The sequence below is a fragment of the Spinacia oleracea genome, chromosome 3 (assembly GCF_020520425.1).
Source record: "Spinacia oleracea cultivar Varoflay chromosome 3, BTI_SOV_V1, whole genome shotgun sequence".
Taxonomy (NCBI): domain Eukaryota; kingdom Viridiplantae; phylum Streptophyta; class Magnoliopsida; order Caryophyllales; family Amaranthaceae; genus Spinacia; species Spinacia oleracea.
Window position 1 is genome coordinate 126,068,731 of NC_079489.1, and position 26,056 is coordinate 126,094,786.

The following is a 26,056-nucleotide window of genomic DNA, read 5'->3' on the forward strand; positions in this document are numbered from 1 at the left end:
GGAACTGGTGCTTCCATACCTCCTAACCACAAATTCTATATTATGAAAAGATACACTATATGCATACCAAATCTAGAGTAATGACCTTTCCTCATGCCCTCATTCATACGATGAGCACGGGCCTCGACTTAATCTTGGTAGGCTTCCCAGTGACGAAACCATCCTTAACCAAATTAAGAATATTTTGGCCTAAACAATTCAAACAAACAAAAAACTCCAACCAGCTAACTCGATCATATAGTAAATAAAACACCATTCACATGGCATATACATCAACAAAATCATCATACATGAAATCAAGAGAATATCAACTTTCTTATTTGAATAACAACGGGGTTCATGAATCTACCACAGGATCAAAATTATTAGGATGCACGCAATTAACTGTATAATTGCATCAGAAGGCTGAATATATACCTGATGCAGACATAATCCTTCTTCCCTTCCAATTTGAATAAATTAAATAAGTAAAAATCCCAAATAGCAACGAAACAAGCATTTAATTAACTAATCCAATTTTCAACCAGCAACACTTCAAAAAATTGGTATAAATTAAGAAAAAAACCATGGAATTTACCGGAATTACATTGATGCAAGAAATTGACGGCGAGATCTGAAATCGAACTTCTATACATTGATCCAATGGGCTAAATCAACCCCTATATCCAGTTTCATAGGACAAAATCCTTGCAAGTAGAAAAGAGATGAAATCATGGTAGTTCCAATTCACTCATGCTCGCCGCTTTTCTCATCTTTGGTTTCTACCCTGACTCGAACTGAATCGAAAACTGGTTCGTCGAAATCAACTGCATCTCTGGTGAGAAAGAAATATGAATTTAAGAATCGAAAAACTTTAGGCGAGTTAAAATTAGGGTTTCGGACTTCTATGTTGGAGGTGAGTGAAACTTGAACTGATGTTCACAAATTGAAAGCGGCGCTGAAGAGTGAAGAGTGCATAAATAAGGTAGATATAACGACAGACAATTTCCTTTGAATATTTTAACTTTATTTTTTTTCTATAATAATAACGACAAGCTTCAGTTAGTCATCGCAGTAGAGTAGCGCGCTATTGCTTATAACGACGGAATGTTGATTACTTCGTTAATATGTTGTCGTTAAATCTACAATTTCTAGTAGTGTTATGGACCTAGATTGTGAAATTACAACACACAATCATTGATGATCATATTTGGTCTCAAGTAATCATCAACATGATCTAACCTAGATCTTTATGATTTCTTGCCAAGTGGATTTTATACTTCTGAATCTTTGAACTAGCCAAACAGATTCAACTTATATCACATTTGAGTAAATAAACCTATATTCACTCAAATCCATGTGAAATAATAAAGTCATAAAATCTTTCTTTAGCTTTGAACTCTATTGTCTAGGCGTTCTAACAATAGTTCATATCTTTTGTTACTTTCAACAAGTAAGACTAGTTGTCTTAAAATGATCTAGAAATCAATCAACTTTCAAAAGTCCATCAAAATAGAGCTTTTGAATGTTAACTTGTTGATATGGTCTAAGCAACAATGCCAAAGATTAGTGGAACTCAAATCAAGGGGTTGATTTGAACCTAGTAAAGTTTTTATTTTTAAAAGAGTTGTTTGTTTTAATCAAGCATATTGACTCAACCCGTAAATGACTATTTCATTCAAATAAACAAACAAACATTATTTTTGTTCTTCTGAATGTGAGTCTTTCTGTGTTTGAAACAGAAATTTAGGTATGCTGATTATGGAACAAAATATCCATTAAGTTATAGCCTTTGAAAGGACTTAAAACAAACTAGATGACCCTACAACTAATGTAGCATTGCCATGCTTCATTTCCCACTTGTAGGTCATTAGTGTAGCCTAACTTCCATTGTTTGAGTTATTACCGAAGTAAGAACCTCAAGCAGTATATGATACCAAGGAAGTTTGATTGCTAGGTCACTTTTCTTTAAACATAAACTTATAGGTAGAAACGGAATCGTAAACTCCTTTCATTTGTTCCTTGTTTTCCTATTTCTTGTACCCTTTCTTATAGTCTTAAGAATTGAATTCTTTAGTGTTGACTTTTATACTTTGTTAGACATGTCCAATGTCACCAACAAGGTTCTTTACCATTTTAATTTATGTTGAATATTTTGTTTCAACTAGATGATCTTACCAGAAGCTTCTAAAGTTCTCTAAGCATCGATCTATTCGAATGTCTAGGGACTAGACTCATTCGAGAATTAAATGGAAAAAAAGATTTTAGGTTTTTAACCATTGGTAAAGCTGAGCGTTTAAACTCAATGCTTTATGATCTCAAAACTACATTGTATTTTGAATTCACAAGCACCAATTGGTTTGCCATTCGATTTTGATATTCGAAAACAACCATAAAAGTCGCGAAAAGAAACGTACATTTTAAATTGCTCATTTTCTCTCATTTTCGTGAATCGTTCTTGGATTCACTACCAATCGAAGAAATTTACTGTTACCTTTCTAAAAGGATTTACCGCAGTGCAAGATATTGAATTATAAACAATAATTAAAACATACATTGAAGCATGCAAAGTCTAAACATTTATCATGAATAATAACTTGAAAATTAAAGTAATCATGCAATTAAAACAAATTATTAGCATTTTATTCGAATTTATTGTTCCGGCAGGTGCGAATAAAATGATTCCAAGATCCTAAAACCATTGAAGAATTAAGCACAGTTTTTCGACTCAATTCTAAAACATTTTAGGTAAGCAAAAGCCTTTTGCTAATAGTCTAGAAACTATTCTTGGTTGATAGGTACGTCTAAGAACTTATTAGGTAAACCTATCGATTTTTCCACGACATAAAAGGACTCCTTACTTATATCGTTGAGTTTCACCAAAACTAACATGTACTCACAATTATTTGTGTACCTTGCCCCTTTAGGACCAATAAGTAACACCTCGCTGAGCGAAAACTATTACTAGATTGATGTAAAGGATATCCAAGCAAGTGTATATTTTGGCATGGCACCTTTTAACTCAATTTTTAAGTTTGGAACTTAAGGCTCTTACTATGTTGGTTAGATTTTAAGTGAACTAAAATCCTTAATCATGCAACATAATCAAGCTTTTGATCTCATGCATTTTAAGACATATTTAAAAGCAATAAATAACTTAAAACATGCATAAGATAAATGTGATCTAGTATGGCCCGACTTCATCTTGAAGCTTTAACTTCAAAGTCCGTCTTGAAAATCTCCGTGGGAGGCACCATTTTCTTCAAATAGGATAAGCTATAATTAAAACTAATTACAACTATTCGATGGTACGCATACCATATTTGAATTGAAAAACAACTTTGGTACTTTAGACCAATTACATTCAAGTTAATGGTACGCAGACCATATTTTCTATCCTATTTGGGCCATACTAGTCACTTCATAACCTGCAAAACAGTACATATACAATATATACCATTCACCCATTCATTATCATGAATGGCCCACATAGCTGGTTAGTAAAACACATTATGCATCACACAAACATTTGCAGCAATTAATCAAGGGCACCAATAATCTACAAATTATTCAGTCCTTATTAATTCTAATCAAGTTGTTTTAACCTTAAGGATTTGTAGACCTAATCAAGAGTATATGACTAAAAAAGGGCTCCCACTTAAACCAATAAATTCATATGCTTTACTAATTTTAAACATAAAAATGTATTTCTAGTCTAACCGGAAACATACAAATTTAATTAAAATTTAAAGCTCATATAAATTTATAATTGAATCCAAAAGGTTTAATTTAATTTCAGTCGTATTTAAATTAATTCATGATTTTAATTTTAGTAAAATAATTAGAATAAACAAAATTTATTATAATTACAATATTCAAAATTAAAATCCAAGAAAACAATTTAAATTATTAATTATAAAATTAATTAAAATTACGTAAACTGAAAATTTCAAATTAAAATTTCAAAACGATCTAATCGCAACGCAACAATCCCACGCAACGCACGCCCATGGGCCACACGCACACAGCCATCGATGGCCATGTGCGCGCAGCCCATGTGCTGCGTCGCATCGCTGCTGCTCACCATCGCAAGGCATCACGCGAGCTGGTGCTCGCTGCGCGCGCCAGCGCTCGATGCACGCGAGCCATCGCTCGCTGCGCTCGCTCGCCAGCGCTCGATCCATGCGAGCCATCGCTCGCTGCGCGCCTGCCTTTCCCGCACGCGAGCTTGCGCTCATCGCACGAGGCAGCAGTATGCGAGCTGGCGCTCGCTGCGCGCGAGGCATCGACGCTGTGCGTAGCGCTCGTGGCACGCGAGCTTGCGCTCGCTGCGCTCGAGGCTCCGCATGCTTGCGCGAGGCAGTGCGCGCTGTGGCGCAGCACGCTTGCTGCCCACATGCGACTGCTGTGCCTTGCTTTCGCCCCTGCCCACACGCCCATTGCTCACAGCCCACCACACAAGGCAGGGCTGCTGCCTTGTGCTCGTGCACCATGCCCTTGCTCGCTGCATTCGTACCGCATGGGCGACGAGCTCCCTTGCTCGTCGTCGCATGCCCGTACTATACAACACCCCTTAAGGGTAACACGTAGCGTCCATTGCTTTGTGCGTGCAAGTTATATGAGCGAGTCGCATAAAAATTAAAATTTTATATTCAAAATTAATGACAAATTAATAAATAATATTAATTTCATAATTTTAGGGCGAAAAATCGAAAATTTATTATTTAATTGATTTCCGATTAACATGGATTCAAGTCTAGGTCATAAAAATTTAAAATTTAACATAAATTTACAATTTTTATGGTGGTTTTTAATCATAGGTATCTAATTAAATTATAACTAATTATGAAAATCAAATTAATTCTAAATTATTCCAATTTTCAACAAATTAATCATAATTACAAATTAGATTGCATAATTAACAAGGCTAGGCATTCAAACTTGTTAAACATATACAGTAGGTCAATCAAAAATTCAAGATTTATCAACAAGAATCGCAAATATTTAATTTAACATCTTAAATTTACGAAATTTTGCATTCGAAAAACTAAAACCTCTGAAAAGTCATAGTTAGGCTTCGAATTTGAGAATTCTGGGTTCGGCCGAAAAATATTAGAATGCCTTTTACATGCGGAATTGACACAAAAATCACTCGATTTGGATGAGTAACGAAGAAACTGCCGAAAAACTGCGTACGTATAATTAAATAAACGCAATTTGCAATTAATTAACAATTACGAAAATTAATCACCCCTTTTAATTCTTGCAAATTTGTAATATTTAACCATGTTCATGCAATTTAGATTATGAAAATAATAAGAGGCTCGTGATACCACTGTTAGGTTATGATACATATGACAATTCATAAATCATGCGGAAAAACCATAAAGTCAGGAAAGCATATTATTTACACATAATCATTTAGCATAGTTTAGATGCATACACTTTGTTGCGTGCCTTCTCTAGCTGCGCCCGAACCGAACAAGAACAAGTCTTTAGGACTCCAAGTGTCGTCCCTCCGTAGATAGTCCACAGCACGTCCGGATCCGCCTTAAGCTTGACCAACTAGGATCGCCCTTAAGGTACTTAGAATTTTCGGCTAATATAGACAATTGCATGACTGAATTTTTGCTCTCAAAAATCACTTTGAATACTTGAATTCTCTATATAAAATAATGACCCTAGGCCTTTATTTATAGAGGTATGGAAAGGGAATTGTAATCCTATTAGGATACGAATTAATTAAACTAGAATCCTAATAGAATTCTTATTTAATTAATTCATCCTTTTAGGTTTAGGAATTTAATCATATGTCGAACCTGATAGCTTTAGGATTCGTATAGCACACCAACACACACATGCACGCACAGCAGCCCACGAGGGGCGCCATGCGCGCGCGCGCAGCCCGCGAGCTCACAGCCCATTGCCACGAGGCCCACATGCTGCAGCAGCCTTGGCGCGCGCTGGGCCTGCCTTGCGGTGGGCCTGGCGCAGCCTTGGCTGGTGCGTTGTGGCGCGCTGGCTTGCTGGGCGATGGCCCGGCTTCGTGCTGGGCCTTCGTCTGGCAGGCCTCGTCCGATGCTAATTCGTACGATACGCTTTCGATTAATTTCCCGATTCCGGAATTCATTTCCGATACGAACAATATTTAATATTTCCGATTCCGAAATTAATTTCCGTTTCGAACAAATATTTAATATTTCCGTTTCCGGAATTATTTTCCGATTCCGACAATATTTCCGATTCTGACAATATTTCCGTTTCCGGCAATATTTCCGATTCCGGCAATATTTCCATTTCCGATAATATTTTCCGATACGTACCATGTTTCCGTTTCCGGCAACATCTACGACTTGGATAATATTTATATTTCCGATACGATCCATATTTCCGTTTCCGGCAATATCATCGTTTCCGGAGTATTCATTTCTTGCCTTGTGACGATCTCAGCTCCCACTGAAACCAAGATCCGTCGATTCCGAATATCCATAGATGGAGTATTTAATGCCATTAAATACTTGATCCGTTTACGTACTATTTGTGTGACCCTACGGGTTCAGTCAAGAGTAAGCTGTGGATTAATATCATTAATTCCACTTGAACTGAAGCGGCCTCTAGCTAGGCATTCAGCTCACTTGATCTCACTGAATTATTAACTTGTTAATTAATACTGAACCGCATTTATTAGACTTAATATTATATGCATACTTGGACCAAGGGCACTATTTCCTTCAGCTCATACAGTTGGTCAAGGGATATTCATACAATCCTCTTCTCAGTTGATTTTACAAGCCTATTGTGATTCTGATTGGGCTGCTTGTCCAGATACCAGGAGATCTGTAACTGGTTATGTCATGCTTCTTGGTACAAGCCCTATATCCTGGAAATCCAAAAAGCAAAGTACCATATCCAGATCATCTTCTGAAGCTGAGTATAGAGCTATGGCAGCTGCAGCTTCAGAAATAACTTGGTTGGTTCGATTATTGCAAGAAATGGGTATTTCTAACCTAAGTCCAGTTCAGCTTAAATGTGATAATCAGTCTGCAATCCACATTGCAAAGAATCCAGTTCATCATGAAAGAACTAAACACATTGAGCTAGATTGTCAATTCACTAGGGATAAGGTGTTAGAAGGTTTGATTGATCTCACTTTTGTTCCTACTTCTGATCAGTTAGCTGATGTGCTAACAAAAGTGTTGTCCTATCCTCAACACTCTGACTTGTTATCCAAGCTAGGTATGCTATCCCCACCTAGCTTGAGGGGGGCTATTGGAGTATATGATCAGAAGCAAGACAGCAGCACACAAACACAAGATCAGTCCAATACAAGAGCTGCGTTGATCACTGCATTACTGTCTCAACTACTGACATCTGAAGATCATGATGCACAGATTAATGACATGGCACTATAGTACAAAGATTGGTGACATGGCTCAAGTTGTTACATGATGTAATAGTTAGTTATAACTAACTCTTTCAGTTGTGTTTGTTTGCCTAGTAAACTAACACACTAGTATATAAGCTGATGTGCTTCTGCTTGTAATCTGTAACAAGAAGCATTCTGATTCTCAATCAATAAAATCCCTTCTCTTCTTCTCTCAATTAGAAGTTCCAATTCAAGAACTTCTTCACAACTTAATTGATACTATATGCAAAATTCGTTAAGGACACTTTTGTATCTATTCTTTGTAAAATTTGTTATTACTCTGTACTAAACTTATCCATGCGAGCCAGGGGCGGAACTAAGGGGGGGCTGGCGGGGGCCATGGCCCCCCCTATGATTTAGGATAAATATAAAATTTGCAGTTATAGACCACATGTTATAAGTAGCGTAGCTGGTTTGAATGTGATGGGAATTATCCAATGCTCCTGGGTTCGAAGCCTGCTAGCAGCCTTTTTTTTCATTTTTTTTCTTCTTTTTCACTTGTACTTTTTATATTTGAGGGGTTATAATAGTGCTATTACCTTACTTATACAACCGTATTACAGCTTTTTTGGAAAATATACGTACATCTTAGTTAAATTTATTGGGTAGAAGTTCATATATTCAATACCTCTTATCTAAAATTCACAAATATGTTATACTTAAATGTACAATGTGTTTAATGTATTTAGAACAATTTTTGTGTTTCTCTATATTGTGGAACTCTATGATATTTTATAAATCTGTTAATTTCTATCTCTATTCTCTTATCAGTAAAAATATTCATATCCTTAATTTATTTTCTACTGCTTTGAATAAAATTAAAGAAAATCGAAGGAATATTACTTCAACCTTTGAAATATTATGTGCAATAAATTTTTTCATTCGTATTATTTTTTAGACAAAGATAATATATTCGATCGTACGTTAACCTTTGGCCCCCCCAAACTTCAATTTCTGGTTCCGCCACTGATGCGAGCGATGGTAAATTCGACCGCATAGCTTAAAATTTGGAACTGGGAAATGTAAAGGTAGTGTTGGGAGATTTTAACTCGTCTTTCACCAATTTTTAGAGTAGCATACTGATACACCCTTTTCTCAATCTCGCAGTTTGTAACTTATAATAGGTTAAAAGTTAGTATCTTTACTTCTCCATTATAAATAACCGATAAATTAAGAAATTAAAATTCCAACCGTAGGCCTACGTTTCTTCCTTAGATAAAAAGGCAGTTGCACAATTATTTGTTTCGTACCATAAAAGATACAACCATTCAAATCATATAAAAAATTTGACGTTATTGGGATTATTATATCATGATTAAGAAATCATTAAAAAGTAGCACTGCTACTAAGGTACACTATACTAGTGTGGTACTCCAATAATTCTTGTGATGCAATATCATATATCATAAATGAGCCGCTTCCATTTAATTGGTTAGTTGTTCGATCATGGAGTATGTTTTTTCCCGCTAAGCAAAGCTTCATTCATTTATGCAACTAATCTTACCTATGTACAAATAAATTTAATGAAGGTATGTGGGACCAGGATACATACCATAGATCTAACCGAAAATACTCTCTTTCCGTCCGAAATACTCAGCAGCGTTTTGACTTTTGCACTATTCACATAACTCATTTAGCCCTATTTTATTTCTAATATATGTAAATAAATGTTAATATATATCATATTGTTGTCTTCATCTTAATATATATTTTCAACATATTAATATTTTATAAGTTTTTATAATATGTAGTTAAAGATATTGGTGGTCAAAGTTGTCACATTGGCAAGCGCGTCTAGTCAAAACGGTGTGAGTATTTCGGCACGGAGGGAGTATGATGCTGATTGCAAACGATGGAATTCGATCGGTCTTGGATACCACCCATTTAATACTTTACCAACTAAATTAGTTAACATCCACCATTTCTTTTAATATTTCATACTTTTTAGTTATTTAGAATGTCCTTTTGAGTTTGTTCCATACTCCATTTGGTATATTTTCTCATTTTTTCTCTCTATCTATATCTCTCCTCATGTATTAATAGAAGAAACTGATTTTGGCAAGCTCCTTTTTTTAATATAGTACGAAAAATTGTATATTACTGTAGCATTTTAAAATTAACTTTTTGATGTGCCAAAATCAATTCCCGTTAAAAGAGTATATTTTGTTCTATTGAGCAATTAAAAAGGTATGGAGTGAGGAGTAACGGTTCCTTATTTTCTGATTGAATGTTTGTTTCATTTTGTATGTGGAGTAGTAATTATTGTAGGACATACAACTACTAGTACATAATATGAGTATGTCATGAGGTTCTTGGGTGTTGTGAAGTAGGGATTGACGGTTTTGAAAATGACAGCATCATAACATATAAACTAGTCGCATATCTGGCTTGATGTATTGTGTTATGTATAATATGATCTCTAACTACTAAAAAGTTGTTTTCCATTCAATTAAGTTGCTTTCACGTTCATCATGTTCTTCCCTAGCTAGCTTCTTGTTCCATCCGCCACACAAACCTTCACCCCCACATGTGATTTCTAGATTCATTCCGGCCAACAATCCCTAATTCACATTCTTTCGAGCTCGACAATTTATTTTTAGAGATTAACACCCCACCTATGTTTTTACAAAAACATAACAGATCGGGATTTTTACTTCCTCACATACGCGCATGTAGCAGTAGAAAAGCTAAACTAGATCATGGTTAACACCCCAAGTGAAAACAAATTACAAAAACTGTACAAACTTGTTGTTCTTGTCAGTTTTTCTTTGCTTTACACTGTCATTTTGCTAATTAACGACACCTCAACTTTAAAACTCTTACCCCGCCACTGGCGTACACGTACACACATCACACAATCGTAAACCAAACGAGCTATAACACGAGGCAACACACACTCATCACGGCTCACGCGTGTTTCCAAATGTGTTTCGCACGCAAATGCTACTGGTTAAACATTCTGATAACTTCATCGCGTGTTATGAAGTACAACGTGTAATACAATTTATTTTTAATTAGTTACATTATGTTATACATAGGTTGAGATAATGGTGGTGGAGCAGTGGTATTGCTCTCCACTTCACACAGTTGTAGTCTAACGATCTCTCATGAGATTTATTTGAAGGATTTCTCTTATTCCCCTTCAGATAGGGTCCAATCTGTCTTACCGGTTTAAAAAATAGTATAAGTAGGGTTATAAGCGTTGTTAAACATTTCAGTATGTACACAGCCGGAGCTAAATAAACACTCACTAAATGGCCAAATTATCAATCCATATTTATTACTACCTTCGTCTTTAAATAGTTGCACCACTTTAACTTTTAGCACTATTCACTTATCTTACACCGTATTATTATGGGAGGGAATTACTCCGTATAAACTATAAAGGTATGGGAATAAACAGATTACATATTTACATTACATCACCCCAAAGAAACAAAAAAGACAAGGAGAGGAAACCTACCAAAAAGTTTAAAGGATCGGACTATTTTTTTCTTGAAAAAGGTATTTGCATGCATATTGATAATATAATTATATACTCCACTTATATTATAAAAAAGCAAAATAAAGTATTTTATATTAATGCAAAGGTCTATACTCCTAGAACATATATTCTTAATTTCTTTTGAAATTTGAAATGACAGAGATCATAAAGTTGATGGCCATGTTTGGCTTATATCGTCATTTCTTTTGTGATGTAAATCGCTAATTTTTGTTGACAAAAATAAAGTGATGTTCTAATTCTTTGAAGTTAATATTGAAAGTGCATATTCCAAAGCAAAAGGCAAATTGATGAGAACAAACAACTTTTAAAAAGTGGCCTTAATTTGGAACTCGATCTAATTTATATGTTTTATCTTATAATACCCAACTTGTATGAAATTATTAGATACTTGATGCAAGAGAGTAAACTTAAAATCTGATTTATGGACTTTAATTATAACTTATCTAAACTTATAAGTTATAACCTAAAATTATATTTTTAGGCGAATAGAATACTCCCTCCGTATTTTAAAAATAGATACATTTTCCTTAAATGCCGTATTTTAAAAAGATATACATTATTCTTTTTCGACATGTTTTGGTCTCCACTTCCAATTATATTAATATTTTTTTTTGTGGTCCTCACACTTACTTCCATCATATTTTTACGTAAATAATTCCACTACCCAATTACATCTTATTTTAATAAAATTCAAACCACTCTCCTAAAATTACATGTCGATTAAAGTGTATCTCTTTTTAAAATACGGAGGTCGAAGTACATCAGAAAACGTGTTTTATCTATATATTAAAAAGCATTTTTACAAATGTTTACATGCCACATCGCAAATCCACAAATCCATGCCATATATATCCATTTTCAACACTAGAGCATAACAATTGGGCTATAATCTTTTTACATGTTATCTATGCACAATTAATATAAAAAGAAAATAGAAAAATTATCTTCTGGAAAAAAAAACTCAAACAAAATTTCATTTAAAAAATATGATAATTATTAATATTCACGAAATAATCCGGGACATCGCTCAGACCCTAATACTAATTAAGAATTGAATTGAGTTGAAATGAGAAAGGAAAAAGTCCTACTATTGTATACTCTCTCCGTCCCGGAATACTTGACCTGTTTTCCTTATCGGGCCGTCCCTTAATACTTGACCTGTTTCTAAAAATGGAAATATTATAATAATATTATATTATTTCTCACTCCAACCCAATTAACACACATACCTCCTACTCCATACAAAAAATAATTAAAAATTCAACCCCTACTCTCCCCTAACCCCACCTCTTAACCCACCTTCCACTAACTACATTAAAATAATACCCCACTATCAACTACGTACTCCCTCCATTCCTAAATGATCTTCCTATTTGGTGTTTGGGGTGAAAAATAAGAAAATGGAATCTTGTAATGATTGGGTGTAAGAGTAATGATTGGGTGTAAGAGAAAATAATAAATAAATGAAGAAAAGTACGGAGTTATAAAGAAATGAAGGAGAGAGAAGATATTTTTATTAAAGTAATAAAAAATCATAAAAGTGGGGTTGGATGGGTGAATGGGGAATTGTGAATGAATTAAATAAAATGGATGGTGAGGAAATTTATGGTAAAAAGTCATGTCCAAAAATAGAAACAAGAAGATCAAATAGGAACGACATTTATAGAAACAGGAAGATCAAAAAGGAATGGAGGGAGTACTACCTATTAAATTAAATAAGTCAATTCAAATCCGTTAAACTTTGTGCCGGTCAAACCGGGTAGAGTATTTCGGGACGAAGGGAGTATATATAATGTGAAAATATTTTTTTAATAATTAATGAAACAATCTCTTGATCATGAGGATTGAGGACCGACCAAAGTGGTAAATTAGACAAACAAAAAGGACAAAGAGAGTATTTTCTGGCCTCACCCTAATTAGGTAAGATACTGTTCTTATTCCGTGTTTGACACTTTTTTTAGGAAATTTATTAGGAATATAATTTTCTTAATCAAATTTTTTTTTTTTTTTGAATGTGCCTGATAATTTTCTTAATCAATTTAACGATCAAGTAAATAGGCCAATGTAAAATGTAAACATTTTACGTGGATATCTAAGTTTTCAAGAGTTCATTTACTAACACTAATTTTAACTGGATCTGGTCCACACTAATTTATTGTGTATCATACTTAAAAAAACTTAACAACTTGATTCTAATTTATTTTGATGTGTTTATTATAATTATTATGAAATGTATCAAATTGGTGACGTTAGTACATGATGTACTTGAATAATGTGATTTTAAGTCACGGTTGTCTTTTAAAAACATAGAGTTACTTGGATTCAAAAAATGATTACTATATATAAGAAAATTGGGTTTAACTTATTATGGTCATTGTGTATATGGGTGTTAGTGTAAACTGTTGGCTTTACAGAGTTCTATTTCTTCGTATAGAAATGATTAGTTCACTCTTCTTAATCGGTCGTGTTTTAGATTGGTGCACTTTCTATTAATGAAATTTTCCCCTTGTTTAATTTATTACGGAGTATGTCTTTTGTACATACTTCATAATTTATTCATTGTCTTTTCTTTCATTTAAATACTTTAATACCTCAACTATCTGAGCGCGATTTCCCACAATAATGCTAAATGATGTATAAATTCCCGAAATACGTATTATTTTCTAATAATTTCCAAACTACCACACACGCTATCCGTCTACACATGTCGTCGTACCTCATTTCCGGCTCCAGTGGCTAAACGGTATTTTAATTGCCCTAATTTTGGTTTTTTTTTTCTCTTTTCAAATCCATGTATGAAAATTGCATTGCATTGAATCAAAATTGATACTTTGTGGGTTAATGGGGTTAAAATTTGAATGGTAACATGATCATGAAGGTTGGGAGCATGGCTTTGTAATCTGTATAGTAATCTTAATTGAGTTAGAGATTTTGCCAGGCAAAATCGCCAAATCTGTTGGGGAGTTACCCAGATAAGTCGCTAATTGAATTGGCGATTTTGTCTTGGAAAGTCACCAATTTAATTGGCGATTTAATGTCGAACCGGATATAAACAAAAAATCTTTATGCCCATGCTGACGTGGACAGTAGAGTGACAATTAATTGATCAAAAGTGGCGTATTTTGGGAATTTTGATATCTTTAAACAATATTGCCGGAAATCACTCCAACTATCTTTTATTACAATTATTTATTCTACAATTATCCAATTTAATTACATGTTATTTTAATAAATCAATTCAACTTCATTAAACTCCGTGCCGCTCCAAGTCACTAATATAAATTTGATCATTAATGATAACTCAATAATGACGGGTCAAAAATCTGAGCTCGTCGCGATGGGGTAAAAACCAAATAAGGACGGGAACAGCCGTCGCGAATATCTTTTACGACGGGCTAACAACAAGATTTTCCATCAGTGACGGCCCCCCTTTTATGACTGGTTCGCGTCACGAAATTCAGCCACTATTGACCTTTAGCGACGGAATTTCTTGTCGCTAATGGTACAATTTCTTGTAGTGAGTGCACCAATCATTTCTATACAAATGGAGTATTTTTCTATGCACGCTTGTAAATTAAAAATACACGTACAATAGTAATTATTTGGTTAATTACTTTTTTTTCCTTTTATTTAAATATTTTCCTTAGTTTTAATATTTGGTGATTTTAGTAAATATCTTTTAAATTAAATTCCTATTATATTGTAATATAAAATGTTTTTTTTTTTTTTTTTTAAAGTTTAGTAAAGGATACAACAAGGTGTACCATAAATTTATTGTACACAAAGGCCTTGTTCTTATGAGCAATTTTTGAACTGAACTGAACTAAACTAAACTGAACTGAACTGAAATTAAGTTCAAAAGAACAGGGCCAAAGATAACTTTTATCCAGTTTTTTGTAACTTTTATTATATTTTGATTAACTTTTATATTATACAAAAAGATTTGTTAGATAAACGTTTGAAGGTTAAATGATTAATTTTATACATCATTTTTGATTTTGAAGAATATTTTTTATTAAAATGAAAAAATTCATTAATTAAAAAATAGATAATTTTGCAAATATAAAGGTAACTTACTTCAATGCAATATTTATTGTACACCACTTGTAAATAAGAATTTGTGTAAAATAAACAATCGTTGTTTTCGCCACTCAAGCGTTCCTTTATCCAATACTACGTAGAAATTTACTATGGAGATAAAGATGATACAAATATAATATCAGTAATAAAATTAGTAAAAGTGATAATTAAAAAAATCCCTAGAATCTCGATCTTTATTGTTTTCAAACGCACTTTAAGACTTGTTCTAATCTTTTAACACAATAGTCAAAGAATTAGACTCGAGACTCACCTCGATACTCAGTTTAAGACATGGGATAAACTCATCCTAAATCTACCATGAATTCATCTGATGTCAAGTCTTGCCTATGATATTAAGTTATAAACTCAAAATAAATTAGAAGCTGCAAAAATAATAATAATCCTTACCCTTTAAAAAGCCAAAAGATGAAAATCAATATTTTTATAAATGACCACAATAACCTTAGAATGCTTCTTCAAAAAAAATAACATTTCTCTTAAGAATAGTGGTGTGACTGATTTGCCCTCTTTGTTCTTTCTCCTCAAATTTTCATCTTCGTCCAACTTTCTTTCCCGTGCCAAATCCTCTTTCTCCATCTTTAATCATTATCATCCATTTTAATTCTTCTCTTTGCGTATCGCAAATCCTCCACTTTGAAAAGATTGGTAGATAATTAATTAACCAATTTTATACATTTAGTTTAATAATCATTTAAACAGTTAATTTAAGTAGTGCATGCATAGCGGTACATATCAGTTGCGGTACATAGCAATTACCGACATGTACGTGTAGAGTCATTCCACATTCACTTTTATATAATCTCCAAAGACCATGTAATCTAAGGTCGAGTTCACTTCATCTGTTAAACACATACATTAATGATTAATGGTTATTTATTTTGACGGGCATCGCGCGCGACCCAATACCTAGTAATAAAAAAGGTGGGAAACCCAATGCATTTGTGAATTGTGATGACAGATAAAGAGAGTTCGAGCATGGCTAGGAATGAAGGAAGTAGCTAGATTACTGTACAGTAATAATAAAGGGAAGTGAATGTGACAGTACTGTTGTCTGCTTGACTGCTGTTCTGTGTACAAGAATCTTACTACTTACTTGTAGACTCCCTGCACCCCTGCTATGTCAATTTTTGTTTCCACCTTTCAGACCAGACACACACAGTCACACACACAAATATCAACTACTGTACTATCTACACACACAACAGAATTCCTCCTCCTCTGATTGTAACTTTCTTGAGCTTCAACCTAAATTTGTATTTTACCAACAAAATAATACACTACGTAGTAGAGCTTTGGAATAAGCATCTTTTACCATGCTTTATTCAATCTGGCTATTCATCATGTTTATGTTGTTCTCTGTCTCATATGAATTGTCCATAGTCTAATTTAAACTACTCAATAATACCCCACGTACTTCTGGCATGTATGTTTATAAGAAAGTTTATGTGACACGTGGTGCTCTTTTTATTGATCATTCGCTCCATGAATATTGATATACATTAAAAAAAATATCAAACATAGTTTGTGTAAGTTTTGAACCCTTGACATTGAGTTTAAACAATAAAGTCTTTACCACTAGGCCATTATATGTGGTCATGTTATCATTGCAGAAAATATATATATAAGTAAAATGTGAATGTTTTTAATGTAATAACCCTGAGCATCGCCCGGGCTCAAAAACTATTTTGGTTTAAAATTAGTTACTGCTTTTGCAATTTAAACCAGTAATGTGACAATTAATATACGAAGTACGGAGTATTATCATTCCTCAACATAACGATAAAACATAAATAGAAGAGAACATACAAAAAATTAAGTGATGTGTTCTTTACCTTATTCTTATTGTTTGTTACGGAGTACTTACGTGTAGTATTTTTGGTAAAATGAGATCAAACCAGGCCAAATGATGCAAAAAGTCAGAGTAGATTAAAACAAAAAAAAAACCGATTAGACCAAATCGGTAAAGATAAAAAGAACTCAAAGAAAAGAATTCAGACCATATCGACCAGAAATTAGAAAAATCATATCACGTCATACAACGGAAACATAAACTTAAACACACAATTTCCCTAGTTTCTTTATAATTTATTTTTTTCTATCATGATAGAGGATTACTAGATATAAAAACGGTAGATGCAATGATAAAATTGCACTTCTTTTTATTTTTAGTTATACAAAATCTAAACACTAATGAAGCTTTGGCCTAGTTATAAAGATTAAACGCATTCTAAATTTCTAATTCCTCCTCTATATTGCATTTGCGGAGGTGCTCGATCATTCATTCATTCCAAAAACAAAAACTAATATTTAATGTCATTATGTCACACTTAACCGTTCTTAATCAATTAACAGGTTCAGAATACGTTCATGAATTATTTTCTTTAGCAACAAATTTAGGTGATACCTTACGAGTTATAATCAATCTATTTTTTTTCTCAATAAAATGTTAAAGGAACCAATTAGATTTTTTTTTTACAAAGTACTACCTCCATTCCAAAAAGATCTTTACAGTTACTATTTGCACGGACTCCAATGTAATATTTAACTACTAATATATCCAATTTGTATGAGAAAAAATTATAAAAATTTGATATTCTGAAAATACATTACGAGACCAATTTAACAAGTTCTTACATGTAACGTTTTGATGTATATAATAGTGAAAATTTATGGTCAAAGTTTTTATACTTTGGACACATTTTTCAAAGTGTAAAGAACTTTCTGAAACGGATGTAGTAGTAATTTATAACTCTGGCTCTACGTTGTACCTTACAAGATAGATGGTGTAACAAAAAATTACGTTACCGAAACAAATTAAAATATGGTTAACATGAGACAAAATTTAAATATGAAATGGAAAATAAATAGAAAAAGTGCACATATTGTGATCCATAAAAAAAATAGTTCCATGAAATTGAATTTTGATTATACCACCACAATCTAGGAAAGTTTTACAAAAGGGGCCTTTAATTTTACTTACAACTTAAAAGTACTAATTAACCTCCATCAAATTGAACTTTTTTGTTTTGTTTTGGGAGGAGGATTAAGCTTTAGGATAATTAAACTACTCATAAATTTAATTAGTCTAACATCACCTTTGCTATATATATAATTAATGACATCTTTTTTTTTGTTTCTCTCTCTACAATCATCTGTTGGTACCTCATCTTCTGATCTACTGCATTCCGTTAAACTGATGATGCTGTTGATGACGATGATGATGATGTAACTCCGCCGCCTCCGCCGCCGTCCAAACCCCGTTAAAATCGTCATCATTGTTGTTTGTAGCACCCATACTTGCATTATTATCGTTACTGCTATTATTATTATTATGATTATCACCATAATTAGCAGTAGGATTTGTTTGAAGTTGATCAAACAACCATTCTGTAGGATTAGGGCCACCAACATCTATTTTATTATTCCTTGTAATCTCCAAATTCTTAAACAAACTAATGCCCTTTTCTTGATGATGATTATTATTATTGTTATGATCACCATCTTCATCAACTGTTGTCTGTCCATAGATCATAGCCAATCTTTGTTGTTGTAGTTTCCAGTGCATCTCTTGATTAATCGAGCTTAAAGACTCGATAGACGAGATTGAAATGGATTGATCACCACCAGTAGCACCACCCCCAGCTAGAGATAAAGATGACGATGATGAAGAGGAGTTTCCCGAGTTTGGAATTGTTGGGTAGTTACCACCTCCGACACCCAACAAGTCCAAACTAAAACACCCACCAGTTCCAGAACCCAAAGCTATAGGTTGGTGGTGGGCTCCGGAACTGGCGATAAACTGGGTGTAGACCCCCGCCGTTGCTGGGTGGAGTCTAGGGAGGGAAAGTCCACCCAGTTGAAACTCCATGGCGGGGACCATTGTCTGCGGGGCCATAAACTTAAACTCGGAACTTCCTGGGCCCCCCGACAAGTCGAAGCGTGAAGAAACGGTGGAAGACGTTAAGCATGAAGAGGAGGGTTTGTGTTTCTTGGTTTTACGGCAACCACCTCCAATGGGGACATTGCGGAGGGCCCCGCCTTTAGTCCAGTACCTTCTGCAGGTCTTGCAGAAATGTCTGGGTTGGGTTAAGCTGTAGTTGTTATAGTAGCAGAATTTAGTGTTGGATGAGTCACAACGAGGACACTTGAGAACAGGTGGTTGTGGTAGTGGTGGTTGTTCTTGGGGTTTTTGAGCCGTTTGCTTTCGAGCGGCGGCGTTGTGGCTGTGGTCTGGTGGGTGCGCCACCGGAGGGATGTTCTCCGATGACATCATTGTTTTTGGGCCGGTGTGAAAAGGAGGAGGTGATTGGTTGGTTTGTTGAGAAAGAGAGGTTAACTTGTGAGTTTCATCAAAGAGTTGGGGGGGGGGGGGGGGGGGGTGAGGTTTTATGAATTAGAGAGGAGGGAGAGAAAGTATATAGGTCGCTAGAAAAGGTGATTGGCATATATATAGCCAATTTAATTAGGATTATATTGTTTGTAACATTCCCTCAATAAAAAAAAAATAAAAAAAATAAAAACAATGGTTTGTAACATCATGGTGGAGAAGATTGTGATTTGTGATACGTAGAAGTGGAACAGACAAAAACTAACCTGCGGAGCATGACAAATGTGAGCTACCTTAATTACTCCCTAATCCGTAAATGTGGCAAGCAATTTCCAATGGTGCGTTATTCGCTAGATGAGATTTTTTTCCTATTCTGATTTAAACATTTTTTACAACCGATTAAGGCTGTGTTCTATTCACCTGATTTCCACTTATTTTTCCTGAACTTATCTTATCTGAATTTATCTGAACTTATTAGAACTTATCAAAACTTATTTTAGTTATAAATTGTACTTGGTCAACCCTTATTTTTCCTGAACTTATCTTATCTGAACTTATCTGAACTTATCTGAACTTATTTTTCCTGAAATAAGTGGAAATAAAGTGAACAGAACAAGGCCTAAACTTAATCGATTGACATGATTGGGACTGTAATAGAAATTTACTTATTTACAATTATTTTAGGAGAGAAGGTATTTAGATATGTTACTTGTTAGGGGGGAAAATACCCTCTTGGTGACGTAGGCAAACGTGGCAAAGCATAGCATACGTGGCTGCCAGCAAGGCACATGGTGGCACCGTTCGAACTCACTCTCAACTGTTGGGATCAAAACAGCCGTTGTAAACCCTTGATGAAGCCAGCCTTCATTACGCATTTATTGTCTAATTATGTGCAATTAAGCACAAACGTTACGCTTTCATTGTAAAAGCCTATAAAATGGCTTTATCTTGTCTATCTACATATACGATTTTCCAAGCAATAAACATATTGTCATTCCATGCTATTACAACTTGCTCTCACCATTTTCAATTATCTAGCTCGATCGATTGTTAGCACCATCATCAAGGCAAGCTCGTCTCTAAGTCGGATTTGCCCAAAACAATTTGGCGCCCACCGTGGGGCTGACAATAAAAAACAGCTTGATAATACCATTCCAATCACCATGGCCGGAAATACTAGCTCATCCGACGATATTACTCGTCGCTTTGAAGCCACGAAGCAGCGCATCAACATCCTCCAAAAGGAAAATGAAGCGTTGCACTCCCAAGTCAGGTCCACCGCCTCCATCGCCACCGGATCCAGGTTCCAGTACCGACGAGACACCTCCGAGCTAAACCGCCGCTTGGATTTTGACGCCGCTCCAGACCATCCCCTCCATATACCCTTTGGCGAGCCTGGGGGTCCTGTTCTCGAATAGATCCGCGAGTTCGATCCACTACCAAATCAGCCCCCCTCTAACCCGAGTTGGCTTCCCCCGCCTCCAACTCGACCATCTTCTGCAGGTACATCGGCGACAGTCGTCGCCACGACAACTGTTAGGTTATGATACATATGAAAATTCATAAATCATGCGGAAACAACCATTAAGCCAGGAATACATATTATTTACACATAATCATATAGCATAATTTAGATGCATACTCTTTGTTGCGTGCCTTCCCTAGCTGCGCCCGAACCGAACAAGAACAAGTCTTTAGGACTCCAAGTGTCGTCCCTCCGTAGATAGTCCACAGCACGTCCGGATCCGCCTTAAGATTGACCAACTAGAATCGCCCCTAAGGTACTATAAATTTTCGGCACTTTTGAGCAAGATGTGTGACTGAATTTTTCTCTCAAAAACTCACTTTGAATACTTGAATAACTCGTTATAAATTGTGAACCCAGGCCACATATTTATAGGGGTATGGAAAGAGAATTGGAATCCTATTAGGATACGAATTAATTAAATTAGAATTATAATAAAACTCTTATTTAATTAATTTATCAAATAGAATTAGGAATTTAATCATTAAACGAATTCTGCACGTTTTAGGTTTCGTATGCGAACACAAACACTTACGCGAGCATGACCCGCAAGCGTGCAGGTCATGCCCGCGCACAGCCCACACGGCCGCACGGCCCACGCGAGCTGCAGCAATGCTCGCAGCCCACTGCTCGCAGCTGCGCGCGCTGCGCGCGCTGTGCGCGCTGCCACGGCCTGGCCTTGCGCTGGGCCTGGCGTGGCCTTGGCTGTTTGTGTGGCGCGCTTGGCTTGCTGGGCGATGGCCTGGCTTCGTGTTGGGCCCTCGTCCGGCAGGCCTCGTCCGATGTTTATTCGTACGATACGCTTCCGATTAAATTCCCGATTCCGGAATTTATTTCCGATACGAACAATATTTAATATTTTCGATTCCGGAATTAATTTCCGTTTCGAACAAACATTTAATATTTCCGTTTCCGGAATTATTTTCCGATTCCGATAATATTTCCGATTCAGACAATATTTCCGTTTCCGGCAATATTTCCGATTCCGGCAATATTTCTATTTCCGATAATATTTTCCGATACGTACCATGTTTCCGTTTCCGGCAACATCTACGACTTGGATAATATTTATATTTCCGATACGATCCATATTTCCGTTTCCGGCAATATCATCGTTTCCGGAGTATTCATTTCTTGCCTGTGACGATCTCAGCTCCCACTGAAACCAAGATCCGTCGATTCCGAATATCCATAGTTGGAGTATTTAATGCCATTAAATACTTGATCCGTTTACGTACTATTTGTGTGACCCTACGGGTTCAGTCAAGAGTAAGCTGTGGATTAATATCATTAATTCCACTTGAACTGAAGCGGCCTCTAGCTAGGCATTCAGCTCACTTGATCTCACTGAATTATTAACTTGTTAATTAATACTGAACCGCATTTATTAGACTTATCATTGAATGCATACTTGGACCAAGGGCATTATTTCCTTCCGTCTCCCACTTGTCCTTAGGGACAAGTGTGCATTTCCTAATTCCTTTGTCGCTCGATGCTTGCTCTTGAACATAAGGTAAGAGTTGTCATCCTTATTATGTCCAGAGGTGTTTCTCGGTTTCAGAGTTCAACTGATCAAATAAACAGATAATCATAGCCTATGATTCATCCGAGCACGGCCATGCATTTCACAGTTTCTAGCTCTCCGAGTGGCCTTGTACAACTTTTAAGCATCTCATCCCGATTTATGGGAGGACAATCCCAATCTTGTGATCTTGAGATTAGACTTCGTTTGATAGGTGATTACCTGAGCGTTGCCTTTATAGCCTCCTTTTACGGTGCGACGGTTGGTCAACGTCAAAGCAACCAGTTCTCAAACAAGTAATCTCAAATCACTCAGGTATTGAGGATTTAGTGTCTAATAATTTTAATGAAATTTACTTATGACAGATTTTCATCTCTTACAGTAAAGTTTCATAGGTCTTGTCCGATACTAGTCTTCCCAAAGTAAGTATCTATGCAAATGATTATGACATTGCCATGTCCACATAGTTCAAGAAACATAACTACTAGTCATCTTGCATTCTAATCGTCTAACGTTTTCTATGTGTCCAATTTTATAGAAAACTCCGACTAGGGACCATTTTCAACCTTTGACATTCAAGTTCACTTGATAGACATTTCTTAGTCACAGGACTGGTCCTGACAGTCTATCTTGAATATATCGTCAAATTGAAGGGACTCATCATTTAATAAACCACAAATTAAATGGAAAAATGAATTATTTTCATTTATTGTGAATGATTAACCAATAATGTTTTACAAAGATTTAAACTCTAAAACTTTAAAACATTAAACAGAGACATCAAAGCCATTCTCCAATATGCTTGATTCCCATAGCTGCAGTGTGCGAGTTGTGCTTCGCCTGCGGCAGAGGTTTAGTTAATGGATCTGATATGTTGTCATCAGTATCAATTTTGCTTATCTCGACTTCTTTTCTTTCAACGAACTCTCGTAGAAGGTGAAATCTACGAAGTACATGCTTGACTCTCTGGTGGTGTCTAGGCTCCTTTGCCTGTGCAATAGCTCCGTTATTATCACAATACAGGGCTATTGGTCCTTTAATGGAGGGGACTACACCTGAGTTCACCTATGAACTTCCTTAGCCATATAGCTTCCTTTGCTGCTTCATGTGTAGCAATGTACTCCGCTTCAGTTGTAGAATCCGCAATGGTGCTTTGCTTAGCACTTTTCCAGCTTACTGCTCCTCCGTTGAGGCAGAAGACAAACCCAGACTGTGATCTGAAATCATCTTTGTCGGTTTGGAAACTTGCGTCCGTATAGCCTTTAACAATTAATTCATCATCTCCACCATAGACCAGGAAGTCATCTTTGTGCCTTTTCAGGTACTTCAGAATGTTCTTGGCAGCAGTCCAATGCGCCTCTCCTGGGTCTAACTGGTATCTGCTCGTAGCACTGAGTGCGTACGCAACATCCGGGCGTGTACATATAATAGCATACATTATTGAACCAATCAATGATGCATATGGAATCCTATTCATTCCTCTACGCTCATCAAGTGTTTTTGGGCACTGAGTCTTACTTAGAGTCATTCCATGAGACATGGGTAGGTAGCCTCGCTTGGAGTCCGCCATTTTGAACCTATCAAGCACCTTATTGATATAAGTGCTTTGACTAAGTCCAATCATCTTTTTAGATCTATCTCTGTAAATCTTGATGCCCAATATGTACTGTGCTTCTCCTAGATCTTTCATCGAAAAACATTTCCCAAGCCAAATCTTGACAGAGTTCAACATAGGAATGTCATTTCCGATAAGTAATATGTCGTCGACATATAATACTAGGAAAGCAATTTTGCTCCCACTGACCTTCTTGTATACACAAGATTCGTCCGCTTTCTTGATGAAACCAAAGTCACTGACTGCTTCATCAAAACGTATATTCCAGCTCCTGGATGCCTGCTTCAATCCGTAGATTGACTTCTTTAGGTTGCATACCTTTTTAGCATTCTTTGGATCCTCAAAACCTTCAGGCTGTGTCATAAACACAGTTTCTGTTAAAACGTCGTTTAAGAAAGCAGTTTTGACATCCATCTGCCATATTTCGTAATCGTAATATGCAGCGATTGCTAACATTATCCGAATAGACTTTAGCATTGCAACTGGTGAAAAGGTTTCATCGTAATCCACACCGTGGACTTGCCTGTAACCTTTTGCAACCAATCTAGCTTTGAAAACTTCAAGTTTCCCATCCTTGTCCTTTTTCAGTTTGAAAACCCATTTGCTTCCAATGGCTTGGTAGCCATCTGGCAAATCGACCAAATCCCATACTTGGTTTTCAGACATGGAGTCTAATTCAGATTGCATGGCTTCTTGCCATTGCTTGGAGCTAGGGCTCGTCAAAGCTTGTTTGTAAGTCGCAGGTTCATCACTTTCAAGTAATAGAACGTCATAGCTCTCGTTCGTCAAAATACCTAAGTACCTTTCCGGTTGAGATCTATATCTTTGCGATCTACGCGGGGTAACATTTCTAGATTGACCATGATTCTCACCAGATTCTTCTAAAGATCTCTGAGTTTCATCCTGAATGTCATCTTGAGCATTCTCTAGAGTTTGTTGTTCGACTCGAATTTCTTCGAGGTCTACTTTTCTCCCACTTGTCATTTTGGAAATGTGATCTTTCTCCAAAAAGACACCATCTCGAGCAACAAACACCTTGTTCTCAGATGTATTGTAGAAGTAATACCCCTTTGTTTCCTTTGGATAGCCCACAAGGATACATTTGTCAGATTTTGGATGAAGTTTGTTTGAAATTAATCGTTTGACGTATACTTCACATCCCCAAATCTTAAGAAAAGACACATTTGGAGGCTTTCCAAACCATAATTCGTATGGATTCTTTTCGACAGCTTTAGACGGAGCTCTATTTATAGTGAGTGCAGCTGTATTTAGTGCATGTCCCCAAAATTCTAATGGAAGTTCGGCCTGACCCATCATTGACCTGACCATGTCTAGCAAGGTTCTGTTCCTCCGTTCCGACACACTGTTCCATTGTGGTGTTCCAGGAGGAGTCAATTCTGATAGAATTCCACATTCTTTCAGATGGTCATCAAATTCATAGCTCAGATATTCACCGCCTCTATCAGACCGCAGTGCCTTAATCTTCTTGCCTAATTGATTCTCTACTTCACTCTGAAATTCCTTGAATTTGTCAAAGGATTCAGACTTATGCTTCATTAGGTAGACATAACCATATCTACTGAAGTCATCAGTGAAAGTGATAAAGTAGCTGAAACCACCTCTAGCATTTGTACTCATTGGTCCACATACATCTGTATGGATTAAACCCAATAGTTCATTTGCTCTTTCTCCAACTTTAGAGAAAGGTTGCTTTGTCATTTTGCCAAGTAAACATGATTCGCATTTACCATAATCCTCTAAGTCAAATGGTTCTAGAATTCCTTCCCTTTGAAGTCTTTCTAAGCGTTTCAAGTTTATATGGCCTAATCGACAATGCCACAGATAGGTGAGATCTGAATCATCCTTTTTGGCCTTTTTGGTATTTATGTTATATACTTGTTTGTCGTGATCTAATAAATAAAGTCCATTGACTAATCTAGCAGAGCCATAAAACATCTCTTTAAAATAAAACGAACAACTATTGTCTTTTATTAAAAAGGAAAATCCCTTAGCATCTAAGCAAGAAACTGAAATGATGTTTTTAGTAAGACTTGGA

General features: G+C 35.7%; 1 protein-coding gene across 1 annotated transcript; it reads right to left on the reverse strand.

Annotated features, from left to right (window-relative positions):
- Nucleotides 1-17,903: 17,903 nt before the first annotated feature.
- LOC110792586 (dof zinc finger protein DOF5.7) lies at nucleotides 17,904-19,383 on the reverse strand. Its single transcript, XM_021997414.2, has one exon. The coding sequence runs from the start codon at nucleotides 19,282-19,284 to the stop codon at nucleotides 18,187-18,189; it is 1,098 nt and encodes a 365-aa protein (XP_021853106.1). The 5' UTR covers nucleotides 19,285-19,383; the 3' UTR covers nucleotides 17,904-18,186.
- Between the last annotated feature and the right edge of the window lie 6,673 nt (nucleotides 19,384-26,056).